Raw genomic sequence first — 20,052 nt, 5'->3', positions numbered from 1 at the left:
AGGTATCCACCACTCTGATTGGTTTATTGTATCCAGAAGCACAAATTAACTCATAAACCTATGCACCCAATTTACTAGACTCTTTTCTAGTTGGGTATGTTTCCTGCAAAGAGACTATTTCCAGCCTCATAAGTAAAAGCTCAAATCTAATCCTACAAATTTAGAAAGAGACCATCACCCATCTCACTTACTCTGAGAACAGAAATGGTCATCACCAAGAAGGCAGCCATCCATGTTAAATGTTGCAGAGTAGCTTTGTGTATCAGTTCAAAAGGTGAGCCCTATAATTTTGAAAGAACAATGTTCAATTTCTAAGGTGGAATAGGGATTCTAGTGGGATCAAAGACCATCTTAATACCCTCCGAGAAATCTTTCACTGTTGGCATTCTAAGAAAAGAGTTTTGTGTAGGAGATTTCCTATTTGCAGTGATTGCTGCAAGGTGTACTTTTATTGACATAAAAGAAAGTCCAGACCTTGCAAGATACAGAAGTTATGCAACCACTGCATCTTGATGGATTGCAGTTATCTTGTATACACCAAATGCAGAAACTCTTCCACTTGAAAGAATATGATGTCCTAGTTGAAGGGAATGTTGCCTAATTTACAATCTCCATTAAGTCATGAGGAATATTTAGATGACCATATTGTAAGATTTCGGGAGCGAGACCGCTAAGCTCAATGATAGTAGGTTGGAATGGTGTATCTGCCCCCGAAACTTGTACAAGAGATCTGGTGTGCACAGTAGCCTCCTATGTGGTCTCGTGGACAGGTGTGCGAGTGCCATTAACCACCACTGATGTGGCCATTCCTGGTCTATTAGCAGAACCTTCACCTTACATTGGGATTGTTTGATGAGCACTGTTGGTATTACTAAAATGGGGAAAAAGTGTGGATGTATTTCCCTGACCCCACTTTCCAAAGAGCCTCGTTAGTAATAGTTCAAAGCAAAGCATGAGCATATTTTGTTGTTTGTGTCCTGCCATTTCTAAATGGTTTGAGCTTCAAGAGAAAGGGGTTTTGAACAGGTTACCCCCTGCTTGTTTGAATAAAACTTTTAGCCCGTTTTGTCTGCCTGAATGAGGAGGTTTTTTCGATCTAATTGATGGAGAGAATTACTTACATATGGACAGTTCTCAAGTCCTCCAGGTTGATAGGATATGATCCTTCCTTCTATGACCATGTCCCTTGTATTTGCTGATAGTAAATGTGAGAGCTTCACCATAGAAGGACAGCATCTGTCACTATGGTCTGCATTGGAATGTTCTCATTGATAGAAATCCTTTGAAAAGATTGGCTGATCAACACCACCATTGGAGTGACTGAATCGCTTCTTGCATTAGCTTAAAATTGTTCTCCCAGCTTCCTGGACCTAGTTCCACTGGTCTTCTAGGCTCTGCCACAAAGTCTTCATAAAACATCTGGTGTTTGGAACTAGAAAGATTCATGATGCACTGAACTCAGTAAAGGAGAAAGCAGTCGAGCAGTTGGTTTAGTGTGTGTAACAAATTGCATTGTGTCTACTGGATAGAAATGAGACTCTCCTCCGAAGGTTACACAGTATTTGCAGCCTGGGTGTCTAAGGGTGCTCCCAAGTAGTGAAAACTTTCCACAGAAGTATCTGTCAACTTCAGCATATTAATCTGTAATACCAGGTGTCTGCTGGTTAATTGAAGAACTTCATTACTAAGTCTTGAGATGCCACCTAAAATATCAGTCACCTATGTAGGGATAGACAAAGATCTTTTGGCTTTCTCAAGTGCAACACCACCACTGCCAAGCTCTTTGAGAACATGAGAGTCAACTTCAGGCCCAAAGGGAGGATTGTAAACTGGTAATGGTATTGCCTAAGCATAGTGTAAATCTGTTGTGAAGATCCCGTTCCCATGGGTAACTGGGGGTGATTCTGGTGTATCACCAACATCCGCGAGGGACACACCGGTCCAATTTAATTTCACCTACAGTGTTTTGTTGGAGTCCGGTTCCAAAGTGCCACCACTATGTTACCATCTTGGGTGGTTGCTGGCCATGCCCCCACATGGTCAGATTAAAAACTGCTCAATTTGCCTCTTTGGTAACACCACAGGTATGGCTGCTCAGATCAAGTTGGGAAAAGATGCACACCACGGAGGAGTTCTATACCTTTCTTATGCAATGAATACAATAACTGGTTTTGTCTACAAAGTAGTGCCCATTAATGCTGATATTAATACTACATCGGAAGTTTGTAATTTAGACATGGAGTGGGCTAATACCCCATTTCAGGCAGTAGTTCAGTGTTGATACTGGTGATATCTTGCACTCTGCGGATTTACTCCTAAATCCACATTAGTCTAGGGAGGCTTAATTTGAATTCAAAAATATTTTTTGTTTGCTAGACAAAGGTACTACAGAAGGATTTGAAACTAAGGGGCATATTTACAAGCCCCTATCGCCACCACAATGTCACTTTCAGTGACGTTGTGATGGTGATAGGGACCTTGCCTTATTTACAAGGCAGGGTTAAGCCACCTAAAGTGGCTTAATGCTGCCTTGTGAAAAAGACACCCTTTCACGCTGTATTTAGTGTGAAAGGGGAGCGCAATGGGTGTTGCAGTGGGTGTTCCTCCGCAACACCCATTGATTTTGACGCTGCCTCCTATTTAAAAGGGCAGCGTAAATAGGAGGCAGCGCCAAAATTAAGAACAGGGAAAACCTGTTCTTAAACAGGCAAGACGAGGAGAAATGCTTTATTTCTCCTTGTTTTGCTGTAACAGCAAATTGCCTATGATTGTTTATGTGCAGTAAGGCCCGCCCTTCCTGCACAAAAACAATCATTTTAAAATAATGCTGTTTTGCAACTTCTATGTGTGCTGCATTAAACAGCACAGATAGAAGTTACAAAACGGCATTTAAAGATTGTTAAGGGTGCCTGCGTTGGTGCTAGGCAGCTAAGGTTAGCGCCAGCGCAGGGGGAAACACAGAGCTGCACCATATTCTAGTAAATATGGTGCAGCCCTGCGTTTCTAAAGCGACGAAGCATGTCGTTAGCCGTCTTAGCTTAATGACAAGCTTCTCCACTTTATTATAAATATCCCCCTAAATCAGGTTTACGTTGCGGTCGTTGCAGCTCCCACTGAATAAACCTGTCCAGAGAGATGCCATTCAAGACCAGGTTCCCGGACAACCCACACTGGCTTAAAGTCACACACCGGATAAAGCTAGGATGTTGCCTGGTGAAGAGGCAGAGTGAGGTTGACAGGTTAATGCGTCTTGTCTTGCTATAGTACAATGCAGTTTTTTGATTCCTGTTCCGATATAGAGGCTAGAGATAAGAAGTCAGTAATACAGGAACCCTGGAGGCTGGCAGCCTTCTCTCCTCCTGGTGCCTCCGCTCCCACTGCCACCCATCTACAACACAACACGCATGCGCACTCAAGTCATTTGCGTAATAGCTCCCTGCAACTTCATCACATCATTCTGTGTCATAGCAGAACTGTTTCTGCTGTTAATATAAATAATAACAGCAAAAATTGTGAAGGTTGCTAGTTGTGCCATTGCTTTGTGTACATGTAATAAGCATTCAACATACTAATGCCTGCTTTTTTACCCAAAACAGCTTTATTCGACAAAAGTCATAAAAGCAAAACAAAACAAGTACAGGTACACAGTACATAGAGGATCAAATTAGAACAAGAGACTAAACACTTAAAACAAATGCCTTTTAAAATATATACAAGATTAAAAACACGCAAACTATACAATTTCAAGTAGCCTGCTTTGATTAACCCAGTGTGGGGTGTCTGTGGCCACGGTATGAGATTTTGCCATGGCAAAGGGTAATGAGTAAATCTGGGCGGTGAACTCCGCTGCGCTCGCCGAGTTTGCAGAGTTTTCCACACTCTGCATTACGTGGAGCTCACGGAGTTCAGAAAAAATCCGTTCTGCTCCATGTAACAGAGTTTTTTTCCTCTCTCGCATTCATTAACGCCAAGTTGGCGAGCGAGGAAAATCCACCTCCCGGAGTGATTTTTCCTCATTCGCTATCGTCAACATCAAGGTGGCGATAGCGAGCGTGGAAAATCAACCTCCTGGTGAGATTTCTCAACGCGGGCGGTCAAATTTCTCATCGTAGTGGTCGCATATGCTTGCGACCACACATGTTGAGAAACTGTCTGTTCGCGTTGAGAAAGCTGCCACATGAGTAAAAAACTACTCCAGCGGCAGAAAGGAAGCAGCGCCCGCTTGCGCTGTGCATGGTGTCGTTTGTGATGATTGCACAGTGCGAATAAGCATCTGGTACTGAAAATCATCGCGAACAGCATTTATCTAATGCACTCAGCCGCTTGCAGAGCTCAGCATAGCGCGGCGGAGATTTTTTTGCACTTGCAGAACTCCGCCCAGGCTTAGTAATAAGCAGTTAAGATCATATTAGCGCTCTGTTCTCTTTCCTCAGTAGTGACTTGAAGTCTGGTAGGTATTTGCAGACTGGTGATGGGTGCCATAATGTGCAGCTTGGCAATGATGGATTTTGATGTGTAACGAAAGGACATGGGTAAAGGGTCAAGCTATTGTACTCAGGTATGCACTGAAACGTTGATGTCTTATGTTCTTTATTTTCAAGGTCTAGCTTGACAGCACAGGGTTCGCCAGCCCTTATTTGACCAACTGAAAAAGAGCTTTCAGAAGTACGACTGAAAGAGGGGGGCTTAGGTTCTGTCCACAGGTGGTTTTCTTGAGTACAATATTTGAATGGACAGAAGATTTGCACCTCCACTGAAAAAAAAGCCTTTCTGTTGCATGTTTTCCCTTGTGGGAAAGATGTTGCTCGATAGAGCAGGACTGAGTTGGTTATGGTGGCAATCCAATGATCAAAGACACAGGCCATATCTGTTTATTAGGAAAAGTTATTGTACAGGCAGTAGACCTGGAGTATTTATTGTGAAAAGCATATGTAATAGTCAATAGGCATAAAAGGTGGAATTGTTATCTACTCTTTATTGAAGCTTGCAAAAAGTTATATTGTTAAATCGAAACTCACAGATGACTGTAGCTGACAAGCATTTTAGTCGTGGGGCTCCCACCCGGCAAACCATGGGATAGAAGGTTTGCACTGCGATAACACTTGTTAGGTGCTCTTAGGAGCAATAGTATTTTATTTTGCCAACTGTGAATTTGTATAACTTTGCGATTTTATTCATGTTTACCTGATGGTTACCTTGTGGAATATATGACGTTACAACACAAACAATTACAACGCATGCTTTTACAATGCAGTTTTTACATCACAACTACCATTTCATCGCATGATTTTACAACGCATGCCATTTCAATGCATTTTTTAAAACATCCATTACAACGCATACCATTACAATGCAGAATACTTTTACGGCAACAGTAGGGTAAGTGTTGGATAGTGTAGGGGTAAAAATTACTATTCCCACTCCATTAAGTTTAACAGTAGGGAAAGTGTTGGATAGTGTAGGGGTAAAAATTACTATTCCCATCTACCCCAAAACCCATACCCACCCTAAAACAAAAAAATCTCCATTACTTACCTTATAATGCATTGTAATGGCATGCGTTGTAATGGTATGCGTTGTAATGGCATGCGTTGTAGTAACATGCGCTGTAATGGCATGCGTTGTTATGGCATGCGATGTAAAGGAAGTTGCATTGAAACAGTTGCATTGTAAAAGCAGTGCGATGTAATGACTGCGTTATAATGGATGTTTCCCTACCTTGTGGGTAAGTTTATGCTCAATACAGTAGGCCTTGAATGCTTATGGTTACAAGCCAATAATAAAGGTTGAAGGCCTGCTTGCTTCATTGGGATAATGTATGTTCACTGCTATAGGTTTGTTCTGTTTATTATGAAAAGTTATGACAAAGGCACTAGGCCTGACATATGCATTGTGTTTGTTAAAGCCAATCGACCTTTAACTATGAAGTGTTATCAGACTGTGTTACAGTTTAAAGACAGGTATTTTTAATGTATGAAATCTCACAGATTACCATAGTAAGCTGGGTTTTGTGCTGGTGACCCACTCCAACAAACTGTGAAGATAGAAGATTTGCACTATTATAAACCTTTTTAGCTTCTCAAATTAGGGCTTTATACTGTTTTGACAAATGTAATTTTGAACATGTTCGTAATTTTATTATGGTAAACCTAATTGGCTACCTGGTGGAAAAACGTATGCTCAATTCATTAGGGCAGAGTTGGCTATCATGACAAGAGAAATAACAAATGCGATTGTCCTGAATGTTTCACTGGGAAACGTTATTTCACATGCCAGATGTGCAATCCGTTTTATGCAAAGTTACAACAAAAGCAGTAGTCCTGATTTAATTATTATCAAATGTATATTAAAGCCATCAGGCCTCTGAGGGTGGATTGATAATGTACCCTGTTCAAACCTGCAGACATGTATCTCCTTAAATTGAATCTCACAGGCTACTTTTATAGGCCAGCATTGTGGTGCTGATTACCCCCCTTTGACAAACCCTAGGGTAGATCTGATCTGTATTAATTCTTGCTAGAAACTCTTTGGAAGGCCTGCCAGCACACACACATCCATATACATATCACATGCAGGAGATTTGGGTCAGCCCTCTCCTGCCATTATTCTGTATGTATGTCATTTATCCTTTACTTTGATTCGTTACAGCGTACATAATCAGGTAATAGGTCAGTTCACTTCAGACAATAGGTCCTCTGCCCAGTGAGTCACTGCATTTGTCTGATCACATGACCACATGTACTTGAAAATGTGTGTACTCCAGTGGCAAGGTTGGTTGGCAAGAACTTTAGTTTTCCATTTTCTCTATTTGCTCCCCAGACAGTGCTAATGGGCATCTTGCATGTCACTTATTTCATCTGCAGTTCATAGTATTCCGCGTGTCTCTAAACCGGGCAACCATCGTGAAATGGTATTGGCCACATATATTTGACATTGCAATCACATGCATTCTTTAAGTTGCAACATGATTGTTCTACTTTTTGTAGCTTGCATTTGTTGTTTTGTGTGTGGGGGTTAGCTTGTGTAGGTGTTTTATTGTGCTTGTTTATGTTGATGAATGTAAGAATTAGTCAGGGGTGGACGAATGGATGCATGAGGGAAAGGGTATGTGACAGAGTGTACGTATGATGAGATTTGAGTGTCCACACCCATCAAAGACTGAACAGGCATTTTCATTTATAAACCAGACCTATTGGCATTGCCAGTGCTTTTTGTTGACAGGAGGTAATGCTGAGTGGGTTGTGTTTAAATGAATTGAGAGGCGTGCTTTAACTGGAACAGGAGATTAAGGTAACACTGTCCTGCTACATAATGTTAGTCAATGAGGGAGTGCCCTGCGGTAATATATGTAGATGAGCATTGTTAAGCAGTCCCATGTCAGGGAGCATCTCAGGGGAATGCCGCTCAATGCCTCCTACGCATTTCCCTGGGTCAATATGAGTGCAGGGTAACCTTACATGTTAACTCTTATAGGAAGTTAATAGGATTTAGTGATTAAGAGGTTCCCCGTGTCATAAGATGATGATACGTACAGGACAAGGAGAGGACATGGAAAGGATGACACTGCAGCTTTCACTTACATTTAGCACTGTCTGTCCCACTGTGGAATATCAGACTTCTGGTTCTGTTATTAATATTAATAGGAATAATAATAATGATAATAATAATAAAAAAAGAAAAAAAGAAAGATGAAGATGATAATGATAATAATAATAATAATAATAATAATAATAGCATTTGGAGGCGAGAGAGTTGGAGGGCACGCAGGGTGATGTGGGTAGGTGGCAGGAGGCCAGATATTTTTTTAAATTTAATTTGAGGCAGAGAAGAGAGGCCATCTTGTGTTTTGCCTCCTCATTACTCCAATGCCCCTGCGTAGAAATTATAAGCAGGGACAGATGATTTAGGTGGGATATACATAAGATAAAATTAAAGATGGGCCTCTGTGAATTGCAGCTGTGTTTTTCACCTTGTGGTTCTGAGTAACATTATAGATAGCTCAAGCTTCACTTGCATCTACCTGATGTCATTCAGAATCCCTCTTTGAAGAGCATCCCCATTATGCACTAAATTTAACGCAAGTGATGAAATACAAAATTATAAACAAAATGAATCATCTGTACCAAAGAGCAACTAATTTAGAGAAGTAGCTACACCAGTGATCATATAAGTTCTTTTAGGTTAAGTCATTTACAGTCTTTGATCCGGGATTGCAGAGTATGAGACGTATGAGACAAGTATCTAATAAATCTCATGGCCCAAGTACAATTCTGGTTAGTATGACGTTGTAGTGACAAAAGGTTGGTAGACTCTATTGTTTGCACTATACATGAGTTTTAAATAATATTTTCTATATGCAAAACAATGTGATACAGATGCATAAGAAATGAGTAAAACACACAGTCCTGGCCCACAAATGTGGCCGTCATTCTTTAACGCTACCACACTGAAAGCCATGGTAAGCCCAAACTCTGTATAATGGAGGAGACGCCACAGATACTGGCATTGGATTTTCTGGTGTATCTGTACAGTTAAATACTTTGTGGGTCAAGATGGAATAAGTAGGTGCCAATACATTCCCAAATTTAGTTTTAAGTGAAAGGCATAGATCCAGGAACCTTAAATAGTTGCATAGTTAGTTGATGAAAATTGAAGTAAGGCTGTATTTCTGGTTCCTTTCAAATTCCTTACATGATGTCGGTGGACTAAAAGAGAACCATTGACTCTGGCTTTATGTAAGTTAAAACAATCAAGAAAAGCTGCCTCATCCCACAATTTACCAATGACGTTAAACAGAATTTAAGGCATATGCTTGCTTATATGTTACTCTGATCCTAAAAATGCTCCTATGAAAAGATGTCTCAAGATGTTCTAGTTTGGCATTAATTTCATTATTAGATATAATAGAACAATAATGAAATACAGGGGAAATCTTGACAATACAATCCCTTCAAAACCACTAGGTGGCAGCTGAATTATACTGTGATATAGAATGTTTAAACCCAATAAAAGTTTTTTGAGTTTTGTTTTTTAGTGAAGCCATTATGGTGATCATAATAAATTAGAGGACAAGTTAATACCCAGGTAATCTTAGGGTGATCTTCAGACTCCAACCTTAGAAACGCCAAGCTAAATCTTTCAGTTGACCTATCAAAATGCATGATGTTGGTTTTGGTTAAATTAATCCTGAGCCCATTTTCTGTACAGTAATGGGAAATGAGATCCAAGGATCACTGCAGACCATTAAGGGTTGTATCCATTATTATAAGATATTCAGCATATGCCTTGATTGGTGCCTTCTTTACTATACAGTTTAGTAGGGTAGCAATTTACCCTGGCAGCTATAGAAAATAGGTCAGCCAGAAATATGTTAAAAAAGCATAGGTGACCGGCTACAGACCCGTTTGACTCTAATACTGGTAGGCAGTTGTTTTTTGCCAATTTGTATTCACTTTTTGACTTATTCATGGAGATTTTCTTTAAAAAAACTGTAACATAAGATCAATATTCCGGGCTTTCATCTTCGGTTAAAGGTTTAATTTCCAGCATTGACCTAGATGGAGGTCTCCTCAAAATTGTTGGACCAATTTAGAATTTTATCTAAATTGGCCTGAGCCCACTTCAGAAAATAATTATTGTGGATGAAACAGATAGAACCTTTTTCATTTCTATTCCAGGCACTTTTATTTAGGAGAAAGCAATATGTGGTGGGAAATTATTATTTTCAAACCTGTGAGTAATCATACATTCTCAGATTTGATCAGCGAACCAGGCTTATATCTAGGTGTAATCCAGAACAGCACAAGACTCAGAGGGAGGGATAGCGATGAACTGGGCATGTTGATCCAGGAGAAATCCACCATTCAAAGATTTTAAATATAGGTACAAATGCTCAAAATAAAGCCATTTACCTGTGGCAGCATCCAGAATTGTGGAAGAGGGGCAGTGTACCATTAGATATTACATGTTCAAAATCAACATTGTTATATTCTCAAATAAAGAAAATGGTTGAAATTGGAAATATTTTTCAGACAATTGATGAAATAATTTATCAGTTTCGATGCAAGAGGAATGTGTGTTCCTTTGTCTTGGGTGAGATATTAATTTACTGAAAAAAGATATGAAAATTACATCTGGTTGGTGGTCCCTTTAAAACACTCTTCATTCTCCATTCTGCAGCACATATAGAAAAAGCAAAAATGAGGATAAATAAAAGTATTCCTTCTTGTGCGCCATTCTAATGCCTGCTCTTGCATGGTGTTAGGTTTTGGCACTGCCACAGATTTACACCTCCTTGTAAATCTTGTAAATCTGGGGCAGCGTAAAAAGTAATGGGTGCTGAGGTGGAACACCCACAGCAACACCCATTGCATTCTCCTTTCATGCAGATACCTGTGTGAAAGGGTAGCATATTTACAAAGCAGCGTTAAGCCACAAAAAGTGGTTTAATGCCACTTTGTTAATATGGTGCAGGGCATACCGCCGCTAGAGCGTAAAAAAAAGTGACGCTCTGGTGGCGCCAGGGGCTTGTACATATGCCCCAAAGTTTGGTTAAAGAAAGTTAGTAATTTGTGGGATTATTTCACTGCTTACACCAGTCCTACCTAATAGTGGTTGCAGCCTATGCATTAGTTATAATCAAATGTCTTAGCATTGCTTGCTTCTACTATATCCCAAGAGATCTTAAATCACGTTGAGGGTTTAATAGGATGGCCGAGTTATTTACTGAATCAATTTTGGTTGTACTGCATGATTTAGTATTTGGGGCATATTTTAAGGCAATCTCCCTTGGATCCATTTAAACGTACTACTCTGATTGGAGCAGCAATCAGCTTGGAGAGTCTGGTAGAGTCCATATTATCCTCAGTGCCTTCAGCTGGCCCTGTGCTAAGTGCTGAGGCAGAGGTGACACACACTCTGCTCTGGAAATTTAAACAATGCTCGGAGAAAGCTCGGCACCAAGGTCACTGGTCACTGCTTGTTTGGAGGACCTACCAGCTTTATTGGGTTGTATGTCGTAACCACGCAGGCGTTAATCCCACCTGCCTTAATGATGTGGTCTGAACAACGAATCCATCTTTACAGTGAATCTGTTACAACACAAGTCATTTTTATCAACTTGCCTTAGGGAAAGCACTGGAGTTGTAATAGTATAATTTACTATTCCAACTCTAGCCTGTGCAACATTAGGGAAAGTGCTCGACTTAAAGTCCAACATCAATCCAACAACACTTTCCTTACTGCAAGTTATTTGAACGACTTGCATGATAAAGGAATGCATTGTAAAGACGCATCCGTGGTTCTGACCGCACTGGTAAGGCATAGCGTGGTTTGAGCTGTGGTAGAAAGCTGGTTCCTGCTTTATTGCATTCATTTAGTTTTGTCCCTTTGAAAAATAAAGCTGCCCCTCCTCTAGACAGTCCTGGGCCACCCGAATAATGGTCTTCTTGGCCATGCAGAGGGGTTAATTCCAAATGGTGCTGAAATCTTTGGGGTGGGTTCCCCCTGGCCTCAGGCTCAGCTACCTCTTCGCATCCCGCTGTTCCTGTGGCTGTGTTATTATCAGGAGCTGAACTGGCGTCATCATTGTGTGGACCATCAGTATCATTAGGAGTATGAAGGATGGAAGTTCAAAGATGTTGATATTCATATTCAATAACCACGTCCTGTGTCTGCCCTGACTCATGATTAGCATCTGCCCCTGGAACTCGTGAGCTATTTGGTAAAGTGCAATTCAAACCTTGCTTAGCATTGACATTCCTGATCCTTGGATTATTGGGCGGTGTAAGTCAGCATTTTTTTTAGGATAATTGAACAATATGTTGAGTCATTTCTTATAATAGTGCAATTTGAGTGTCCAGTCTTGTCAAGTGTCAACCAGTTTAGTGATAATGATTATTAATGATGACCTAATATTTCCCAACAGCCAAAGAGGAAATGCGCCTTTATGCCCAGACGGCTCGCCATTGGGCTCATCAACAATCCATGTAGGGAAGTCATGCAGACATATTCAAATGTAGTAGAATAGGTTCACTGTAAATCTCATTTAAAAAATAAAGGCTGTGGCTCAGAACATGCGGACATTATTTTCTGTAAGGAATTCTACGGTGCAAAAGAAATTAACATGTTGCCCACATTCCTCCTTTGTGTTGATATTTGATCATTATAGAGAAAGATATTAGAAGAAGGAAACGCGCTGCTGAATTTATGCTCTGTGACCTGCCTTTCCCCTTGGCTGCTGGTAAGAGGCATTATGGTGTAACAACTGAATAGTTACAACTTATAACAGTTGAGCTGCTATGTCATTTTGGCATTACATGTGAATAGAAACATCAAAAATTGACTGTAGCAAGGATATTAGAAACTGCCCTTTTATACAGAGATTGGAGGCGCCCATGAATTTCATATTAGAATCATCAGTGGGTCACAGTGAGTAACGGGGGATGTTATTCACCATGGGGTTCTGTGTGACATCAAATAGACAGGCAAAATCAAAACTCGCTTTGTCTATGATGTCACTCCGATTCTGGCAGTGAAAAACATCACCATTATTCCCTTTTTACGCATCTATAATTTTATGTTACGTATGTCCGCCCGAAATGATCTGCCCCTGCTTTAACCCCTTCAGTGCCCATGACGAGCTGGACTCGTCTTGGGCCGCGGTGGCGCTGTGCCCATGACGAGTCCAGCTCGTCATAGACCCCGCCCGCTAATTCAACGGCCGGCACAGGGCGGGGAAAGGGGCGGGCACTGAAGGGGTTAATCATCTGTGTGTTGGCAGAGGATTAATAGGGAAGCCATACATGTTATGTTATGTTATTTTTATTTGTAGAGCGCGCTGTTACCCAAGGGTGTCCTGGCGCTATGTGAAGTCATGAGGAGGCCATGAGGGAAACAAATATAAAGATCAGACAGAGAAAAGCCAGGTTTTTAAGGCCTTCCTAAAGGAGAGAAGATTAGTTGTGGATCTGAGGTGCAGCGACATACCATTCCTAATAAGACTCCATCTCCCAAAGATAAAAATAAATGCCTTGTCTCCTGCCAACCACCCCTACCACTCTCTTTGCCGTCCCTCTCCTTCCCCAACTAAAGCTGTGCTCCCTGCTCTCGAATGAGCTGCGAGCCAGTGCTCTGCTCACAGGCTGCCTGAGAGCCTGTCAGCGCATCCTGGATTGCTTTAATGACATAACAGTGCAAAACAAAGTTTGTTTCCCACTGTTGCTACCTCAGCAGAAAAAAACTCGATTTCTACATAGAACTTGTAATTGTGTTGCAATACAAAATCATCAAAGTCAAAGAAAAACATTTTGTCGACTGCACATCAAGGCAGGAAGAACCAGAAAATGGAGGATAGAAAGGCTTCTAACCGAGCCCCTCTCTCACCTTCTTATGAGAAGTCCCGCCTATGTCAGTAGACAATCAAGGATATTTAGTCAGAAAAGCTGCTGAGGTGAGGGTATTTATTGATTAGGAGTCAATGCAAGACCTCAAAACTGTGACACATCAAATTCATGACATTTCTAAAGCCATCGGGCCAGATTTATGTTCCCTGGCGCATCCCTGCAAATCAGCAGGGATGCGTCACGCAAGTTTGCGCTTGCGCCACCGCAGATGCGCCGCATTTACAATGCGGTGCATCGTGGCGCAAGGACAAGCAGATGTGTGACGCATCTGCCGGCGTAAGGTTGGCGCAGTGCTGAAGTTGTGTCGCAAGCGCGACGCAACTCCAGCACTGTTCCAACCTACCCTATCACTAACATGGTGCGTCACGCCTTACGCCTGCTTGAAGCAGGCGTAAGGATTTGACGCACCAGCGTCGGAAAAGTGACTGCGTGAAATCTTGTAGATTTCACTGCGTCGCTTTTCCGAGGCTTTTTCTGACGTAACGCCCACCCTGCATACATTAAACCTGACGCAGGTTTAATGTGGCGCAGGGCTTTACAACGTGACGCATCTCCCTAGATGCGTCGCGTTGTAAATCTGGCGCAGGATGGCGCTTGCTTTGCGCCGCCGCTGCATCACAAAAGTGACGCAACGGCGGCACAAAAGTGGCGCATGGGGCTTGTAAATCCGCCCCATCGCATTTATTGTTGGTGACATAACATAATTGATGACACCTCTTGACATAGCACAACACTGTACGCATTCCTTTTTTCCTCTTGCAACACACGTGAGTTTCTAAATGATATATAAGTGACAAATTTAAGATGCATGGGTCAAACTAGGGACACATCTTGAAAAGACGTATAGCAAAGTGCAAGTACAGCCCCGATGTGCAAAGGAAGCCAAAGGAAACAGATTTAGAGTAGAACCTAAATAGAAGGGGTAAACTGCAGGGCTTTATCTGTTTGTGGACAGATGGCGGCTCCAGTGCAAGAATGGATAATCGGCCCTCTGCACGCTAGATTGGTCATAAAAGACAGTCAAAACTGAGGTGCAAAGGGATCCTCACACTGCTTGGAGGGTTTGGAGGGAGGTAAGTGCAACAGGTACAGGCTGGGTGCCACTATACCTGTTGAACTTACCTCCCTCCAAACCCTGTCCTCTCGCCTCCATATTTCTCACTTTGACAGCTCACTTATCCTGATCATCCTCCTCCCTTGCTTTATTTTTTCTCTTCTCGCTCCCATTAAAGCCTTCTCTCATTCTCTTCCTCTTTCCTCTCTCTGACACTTCTGTATCCTATCTCATCCATCTGTGTTCCACCCTTCTCTTCTCAAATCCTTAATATACCATTTCTTTCTATCTCCTTCCTCCCTTTCCCTCACATTAATAACTTGTCTTTGCCTCTCTATCTTCCATCTCCTTCCTCCTGTTCTTGTCCTGGAGTTCTTCTTCCTGGTCCATTTCTCTTCATCTTCCTTATCCCATCTAACCGTCCTAACCTCCTTCTCCCTTTCTGTCACTTTTTCCTCTCCTTTCATTCTTTTATCCTTTCATTTTGGTTCAGTACTTTCCTATTTCTTTTCAGTTTCTTCTTTATCCTCTATGCTCTTGTCCCTAATCTCCCACCTTTCTCTCCTCACCCCAAGGGTTAAAAGTGTGAGGCTCTGAGGTTAAAACATTTAAAGCTAGAGACTGCTAATCTAACTGCAGCCGATGTAAGGGAAAACTGTCCCCCTCTCTCGCGTCCAGGCACCTATGCCAGAGTGTGGACGACACCCCTATAAGCTACAGACATGTTTATGGAAGAGACCATGATCCGGTGTGAGTTGTAGGGCAATTATAGGAAAAACACAGAGCCTCGTTTATGAGGCCCCAAGCGGCACTTTTGCACCGCCGGAGCGTCACTTATTGATGCTCAGGTGGCGCAGTGTGCTGCAGCATATTTGCAGGGCCAAGCAAAGCCATTTTGCGTGGCTTTTCATGGCCTTAGAAATATGAGTCCCTTTCACCAGGAACACTGCGTGAAAGGGGCGTTCCATGGGTGTTGCTGTCGGTGTTGCCCCGCAACACCCATGTAATATGAAGCATTCCTATATTTACGAGGAAATGTAAACCAGGGAATGCGTCAAATTGTAATGCCACCTCATAAGTGGCATTAGGGAGATGCCACAAGAAATATATCCTTTTTAGTCTTTCCATGTGTGCTGCATTCTGCCTCGATTAATTTTAAAGGTTATTGGATGACAATGAGTGGTAATAGGTGGATAAACTGCACAAGTTAGTATGGCTCATAAGTAATATAAGTAGGATGAATGTGTAACAAGGAATCAGTACAATGGTGTAAGTAGGGTACATTTCTGCTAGGAGGTGAGATGAAGGCAGTGGTGGCTGGTGGAATTTGGAAGTCGTGGGGCCACACTCAGGCTGCTAAACACAAAACTTACCTTGGGCAGGCCCACAATTTCCAGCTCCCCCATCCATCTGCAGAAATACCAAAGGCATACACAGAAGCTTCCACCTAATCAGAAGCCAGAATCGGGTTGAAGGTACTGAGGTAGACCTTTTTAATTCAAAGCCTACAAAACAGCAGAGGTGTCTGGTTTCATAAAGACATCTTGGGGAACTTTCAGAAATCTTCCCTGAGAATTGCTTACCAGTGGCTTTGTGGTTTGTAATTCACAATATCTGGCTTACTATTTGCTGGCTGTATTTGTTTTAGGCTGTTCAGAATGAGTTTGTCCCTTCCAAGGAGCCAAGCCTTTTCACACCAACTCCCCTTGTATTCTTCCATGAATGCTCTTTTCTGGTAATAAGCCTGTAAATCTTGTTCTTATCTTGTCATATTTGCTGTGCATTCAAAGACCAGGATCAAATATCAGGCTTTTTACTTTTCTTTTTCGACTTGAGAGGATTTATGTGACAATATTGCTTGATACTGGGGATAGGAGAGGGTTTTGTTCTAGTACACAATGTTTAAATGAATCGTGCACATATTTCAGAATATATCAGAATTAGGAACACAAAGCATATTTTTTGTTAATTCTAAAGTGTGGTGGAAACAAATGCTATAATATAATCAAAATAAATCATTACACTAGGTGATGCCATTTCTACACATTATTGTTTGTGCGCTCTATAGATTTATAAGTAAAACTACATGTCTGTGTAAATGTAATGGTCATTTTAATTGAAAATGTGTTGTCTGTAATGGCTGTATGCTCACACCATGGATACTTCACTCTATACCACTCCACTCTACTCTGCACCACTCTGCACCTCTGCAGCACTCCACTCTGCACCTCTCCACTCTATCTATGCCACTTCACTCTATGCCACTCTACTCTACCATTTACCACTCTACTCTATGTCTAATGCACTCTACGTCACCCTGCTCTACACCATTGCACTAAAAATAAAATAAAAAAATAAAATACAAATATTTGCCACTGTACTCTACACGACCCCAGTCTAGGCCACTCCAATCTACTCTGCACATCTCCACTCTATGCCACTTTACTCCACTCTACTCGGCAACAATGTACTCTACGTCAGTGCACTCTATGCCAATGCATTTTACTTTGTAACACTCAACTTTATGCCCCTTCACGCTATGCCAATCCACTGTACACCACTCTGATCTATTCTGCACCACTGCACTCTACGCCAATATAATCTACACCACTTTACTCTAGGCCACTCTAGTCTACGTCACTGCACTCTACCCTGCACCACTCCCACCACTCCAGTCTACCCCTCTTCACTCTACTCCAAAACAATCTACTTTATGTCCCTGCACTCTATGCCACTCTGCACCACTCCACTCTAAACCACTGCACTCTACACAACTGTACTCTATATCACTGCACTCTATGCCACTGCACTCTACTCTGCACCACTGTTCTCTATGCCACTCTCTTTATGCCACTCTACACCACTGCATTCTGTGACACTCTACTCTGCAACACTGCGTTGTCCGCCACTGAACTCTACACAACTCTACTCTGCACTACTGCACTCTACACGACTATACATCATTGCACACTATTCCACTGCACTCCACATCACTCCTCTCTATGCCACTGCACTCCACATCACTTCTCTCTATGCCACTGCATTATACTCCATTGCACTCTCTTCTACTCTACTCTGCACCACTCCACTCTACTATGCACCACTCTAATCTATGCCATTGCATTCTACAACGCTGCATTGTATGTGGCTGAATTCTATGCCACTACACTCTACATCACTATACTCTGTAACTCTCTGCTCCAATGCACTCTACACCAGTACATTCTATGGCACTCCACACCACTGCACTCTGCTTCAGTCTGCAGCACTGTACTCTACATTACTGCACTCTACACCAGTGGATTCTACTCTGCACCACTGTACTCAAGGCCACTGCACTCAACGCCACTCTGCTCAACAACACCCTACGCCAATGCAGTCCATGCCAATCTTTACCAGTGTACTCTACAACACTTCGTTATACGACACTGAACTCTATGTCACTCTACTTGCACTCCTGCATTCTATGACAATGCACTCTACGCCACTCTGCTCTGCATCACTCCACTCTACTCTACTCTACACCACTGGACTCTACACTACTGTACTCTATGCCACTCTACTCTGCACCACTCAACTCTATGCCACTTCACTCTACTACGTAACACACTAATGCCACTGCATTCTACAATGCTGCATTGTACACCACTGAATTCTATTCTTGATGCACTCTATTCCACTATACTCTGCAACACTCTACGCCAATGCACTCTACACCAGTCCACTCTACTCTATGCCACTCCATTGTACACCACTCTGCGCAACTCCACTCTATGCCACTCCAATACACGACAATTTATGCCACTCAACTCTACAATACATTACTCCACTCTTTGCCATTCCACTCTATGACACGCTACACCACTCGCCACTACGCCACTAACTTTTAGTCACGCTGAACAGCCATCATGCTGATGTACAACTTGGCTGAAATACATTAGAAAAGCCAATAGCTTTAACAGCCTCCGGCTAACACATGCACAATGTAGCTAGTAGAGCCCTCTTCTGCCGGTAAGCTGCTATTACAGCTTTTGAATGCAAACAAACAATCTGTGGATGGTTTGTTTATATGCAAAAGCTGTAACACGTCAAGCAATAATGGCAGACCGAGGTAGTGGGTCGATGCCTTGGAGACAGCTAGGGGCAACCGCCACTGGATGAAGGCCTCACTGCTATGTGAGACATGAGTGGGGAACCTGTGAGTACTTGGGTGTCAGTAAAGGGCATTTGAATGTCAGTAGTGTGTGATGAGTATTCCTACTTGTACTTTATCTCCCCCACTCTACGCAATGTAAAATTCCATATGATGTCATCAATTATTTCATCTGTCTAATTTAGTACATTCTTTGATGTCATGAGCAGCATTCTGGAGGAGTTCAGTTTTTTTGCTATGATAATTTGTGTTTTTGTGATTTTTTAATAATTGTAATGTAATAACATAATCCCAGTGATAGGATTGATCTGAAGAATTCCTTCATTATTTCACATGCCTAAAGTAATGCTGTCCCCTTTTCTCTCGATGCAGGATACGGCTGAGAGGGTGTCATGCTCTGGAATAGTCCTAGCAGGCAGCAGTCAGCTCCGCCATGGCTATGGCTCTCACCAGCAGCAGCCATGAGCTGCAGCAGGACAATGGAATGTGCTTTCACAACCACGTCACTGACTACCGGGTGAAGTTAGAGGAAGCACGGGGGCGGCGGAACTCCATCCCTCCCGTACAGACCCCCAATGCCAAGCACATGCTAGCATACCTACCCAGACCGCCAACAGATACAAGCCGATATGGAACCTTCCCGCAGAAGGCAAGTACAGTAGCACCCACTCACACTATTTATTACTGCTGCCTACATACTCTTGAACTGCTGATCAAACTCATTGAATAAGGATGTTACAGGCACCATATACATAAATAAATCATACATGCTACTTTCCATGCTTTAAAAAAGTCAAATATTTTGACTTTTTTTATTTAAAGAAAAGAAGCATAAAAGTACAATTTAGGCACCAGAGAAATTCCCATCAGAATTTTCATAGAATCTATTGCTTATGCTATTTATTTACTTGCACCGTTGCACTTGCCAGACTGGCAAATGTCCCTTGCAGTGCACTGCCTTAAATCCAAAAGGAAAAAGCTTTACTCCAAATTCAACAAAGGTTGCTCCAACATGTCATTTTATTTCACGACATAGGTTGTGGTACGTTCTCGGAATAACACGGGGAACTCTTCTTAGACGCCACAAGAGGAAACCCCCTGACGAAGGGCAGGAGATTGTCCGAAATGCATTGGGGATAAACAAACACACGTTTGGTGTTTCTTAAGCATTTTCATTATGGATTGATATACAAGAGGAATACACTTCATGAATTAATGAAAGTACCACAACCAATGTCGTGAAATAAAATAACATGTTGGAGCAACCTTTGTTGAATTTGGAGTAAAACTTTTTCCTTTTGGATTTAAGGCAGTGCACTGCGAGGAACGTTTGCCAGTCTGGCAAGTGCATCAGTGCTATATTATTCATACACCCAGGTTTAGCGGGTGATACCTCGGTGCACGCCGCCACAGCATCTGTAATTATGAACAACGCTTGGATT

General features: G+C 42.1%; 1 protein-coding gene across 1 annotated transcript in view; it reads left to right on the top strand.

The window, feature by feature from the left end:
- The window catches only part of LOC146856904 (G protein-activated inward rectifier potassium channel 4-like), a 336,214-nt gene that overhangs the window by 219,464 nt on the left and 96,698 nt on the right, over nucleotides 1-20,052 (top strand). The window contains exon 2 of the mRNA XM_085646777.1: nucleotides 18,983-19,259. Within this exon, the coding sequence (XP_085502903.1) occupies nucleotides 19,044-19,259 (216 nt within the window). The 5' untranslated portion in view covers nucleotides 18,983-19,043. The remainder of the gene's footprint in view (nucleotides 1-18,982; nucleotides 19,260-20,052) is intronic.

This window comes from Triturus cristatus, chromosome 3_2, assembly GCF_964204655.1.
Source record: "Triturus cristatus chromosome 3_2, aTriCri1.1, whole genome shotgun sequence".
Lineage (NCBI taxonomy): Eukaryota > Metazoa > Chordata > Amphibia > Caudata > Salamandridae > Triturus > Triturus cristatus.
This window is presented reverse-complemented; position numbering and strand designations above follow the sequence as displayed.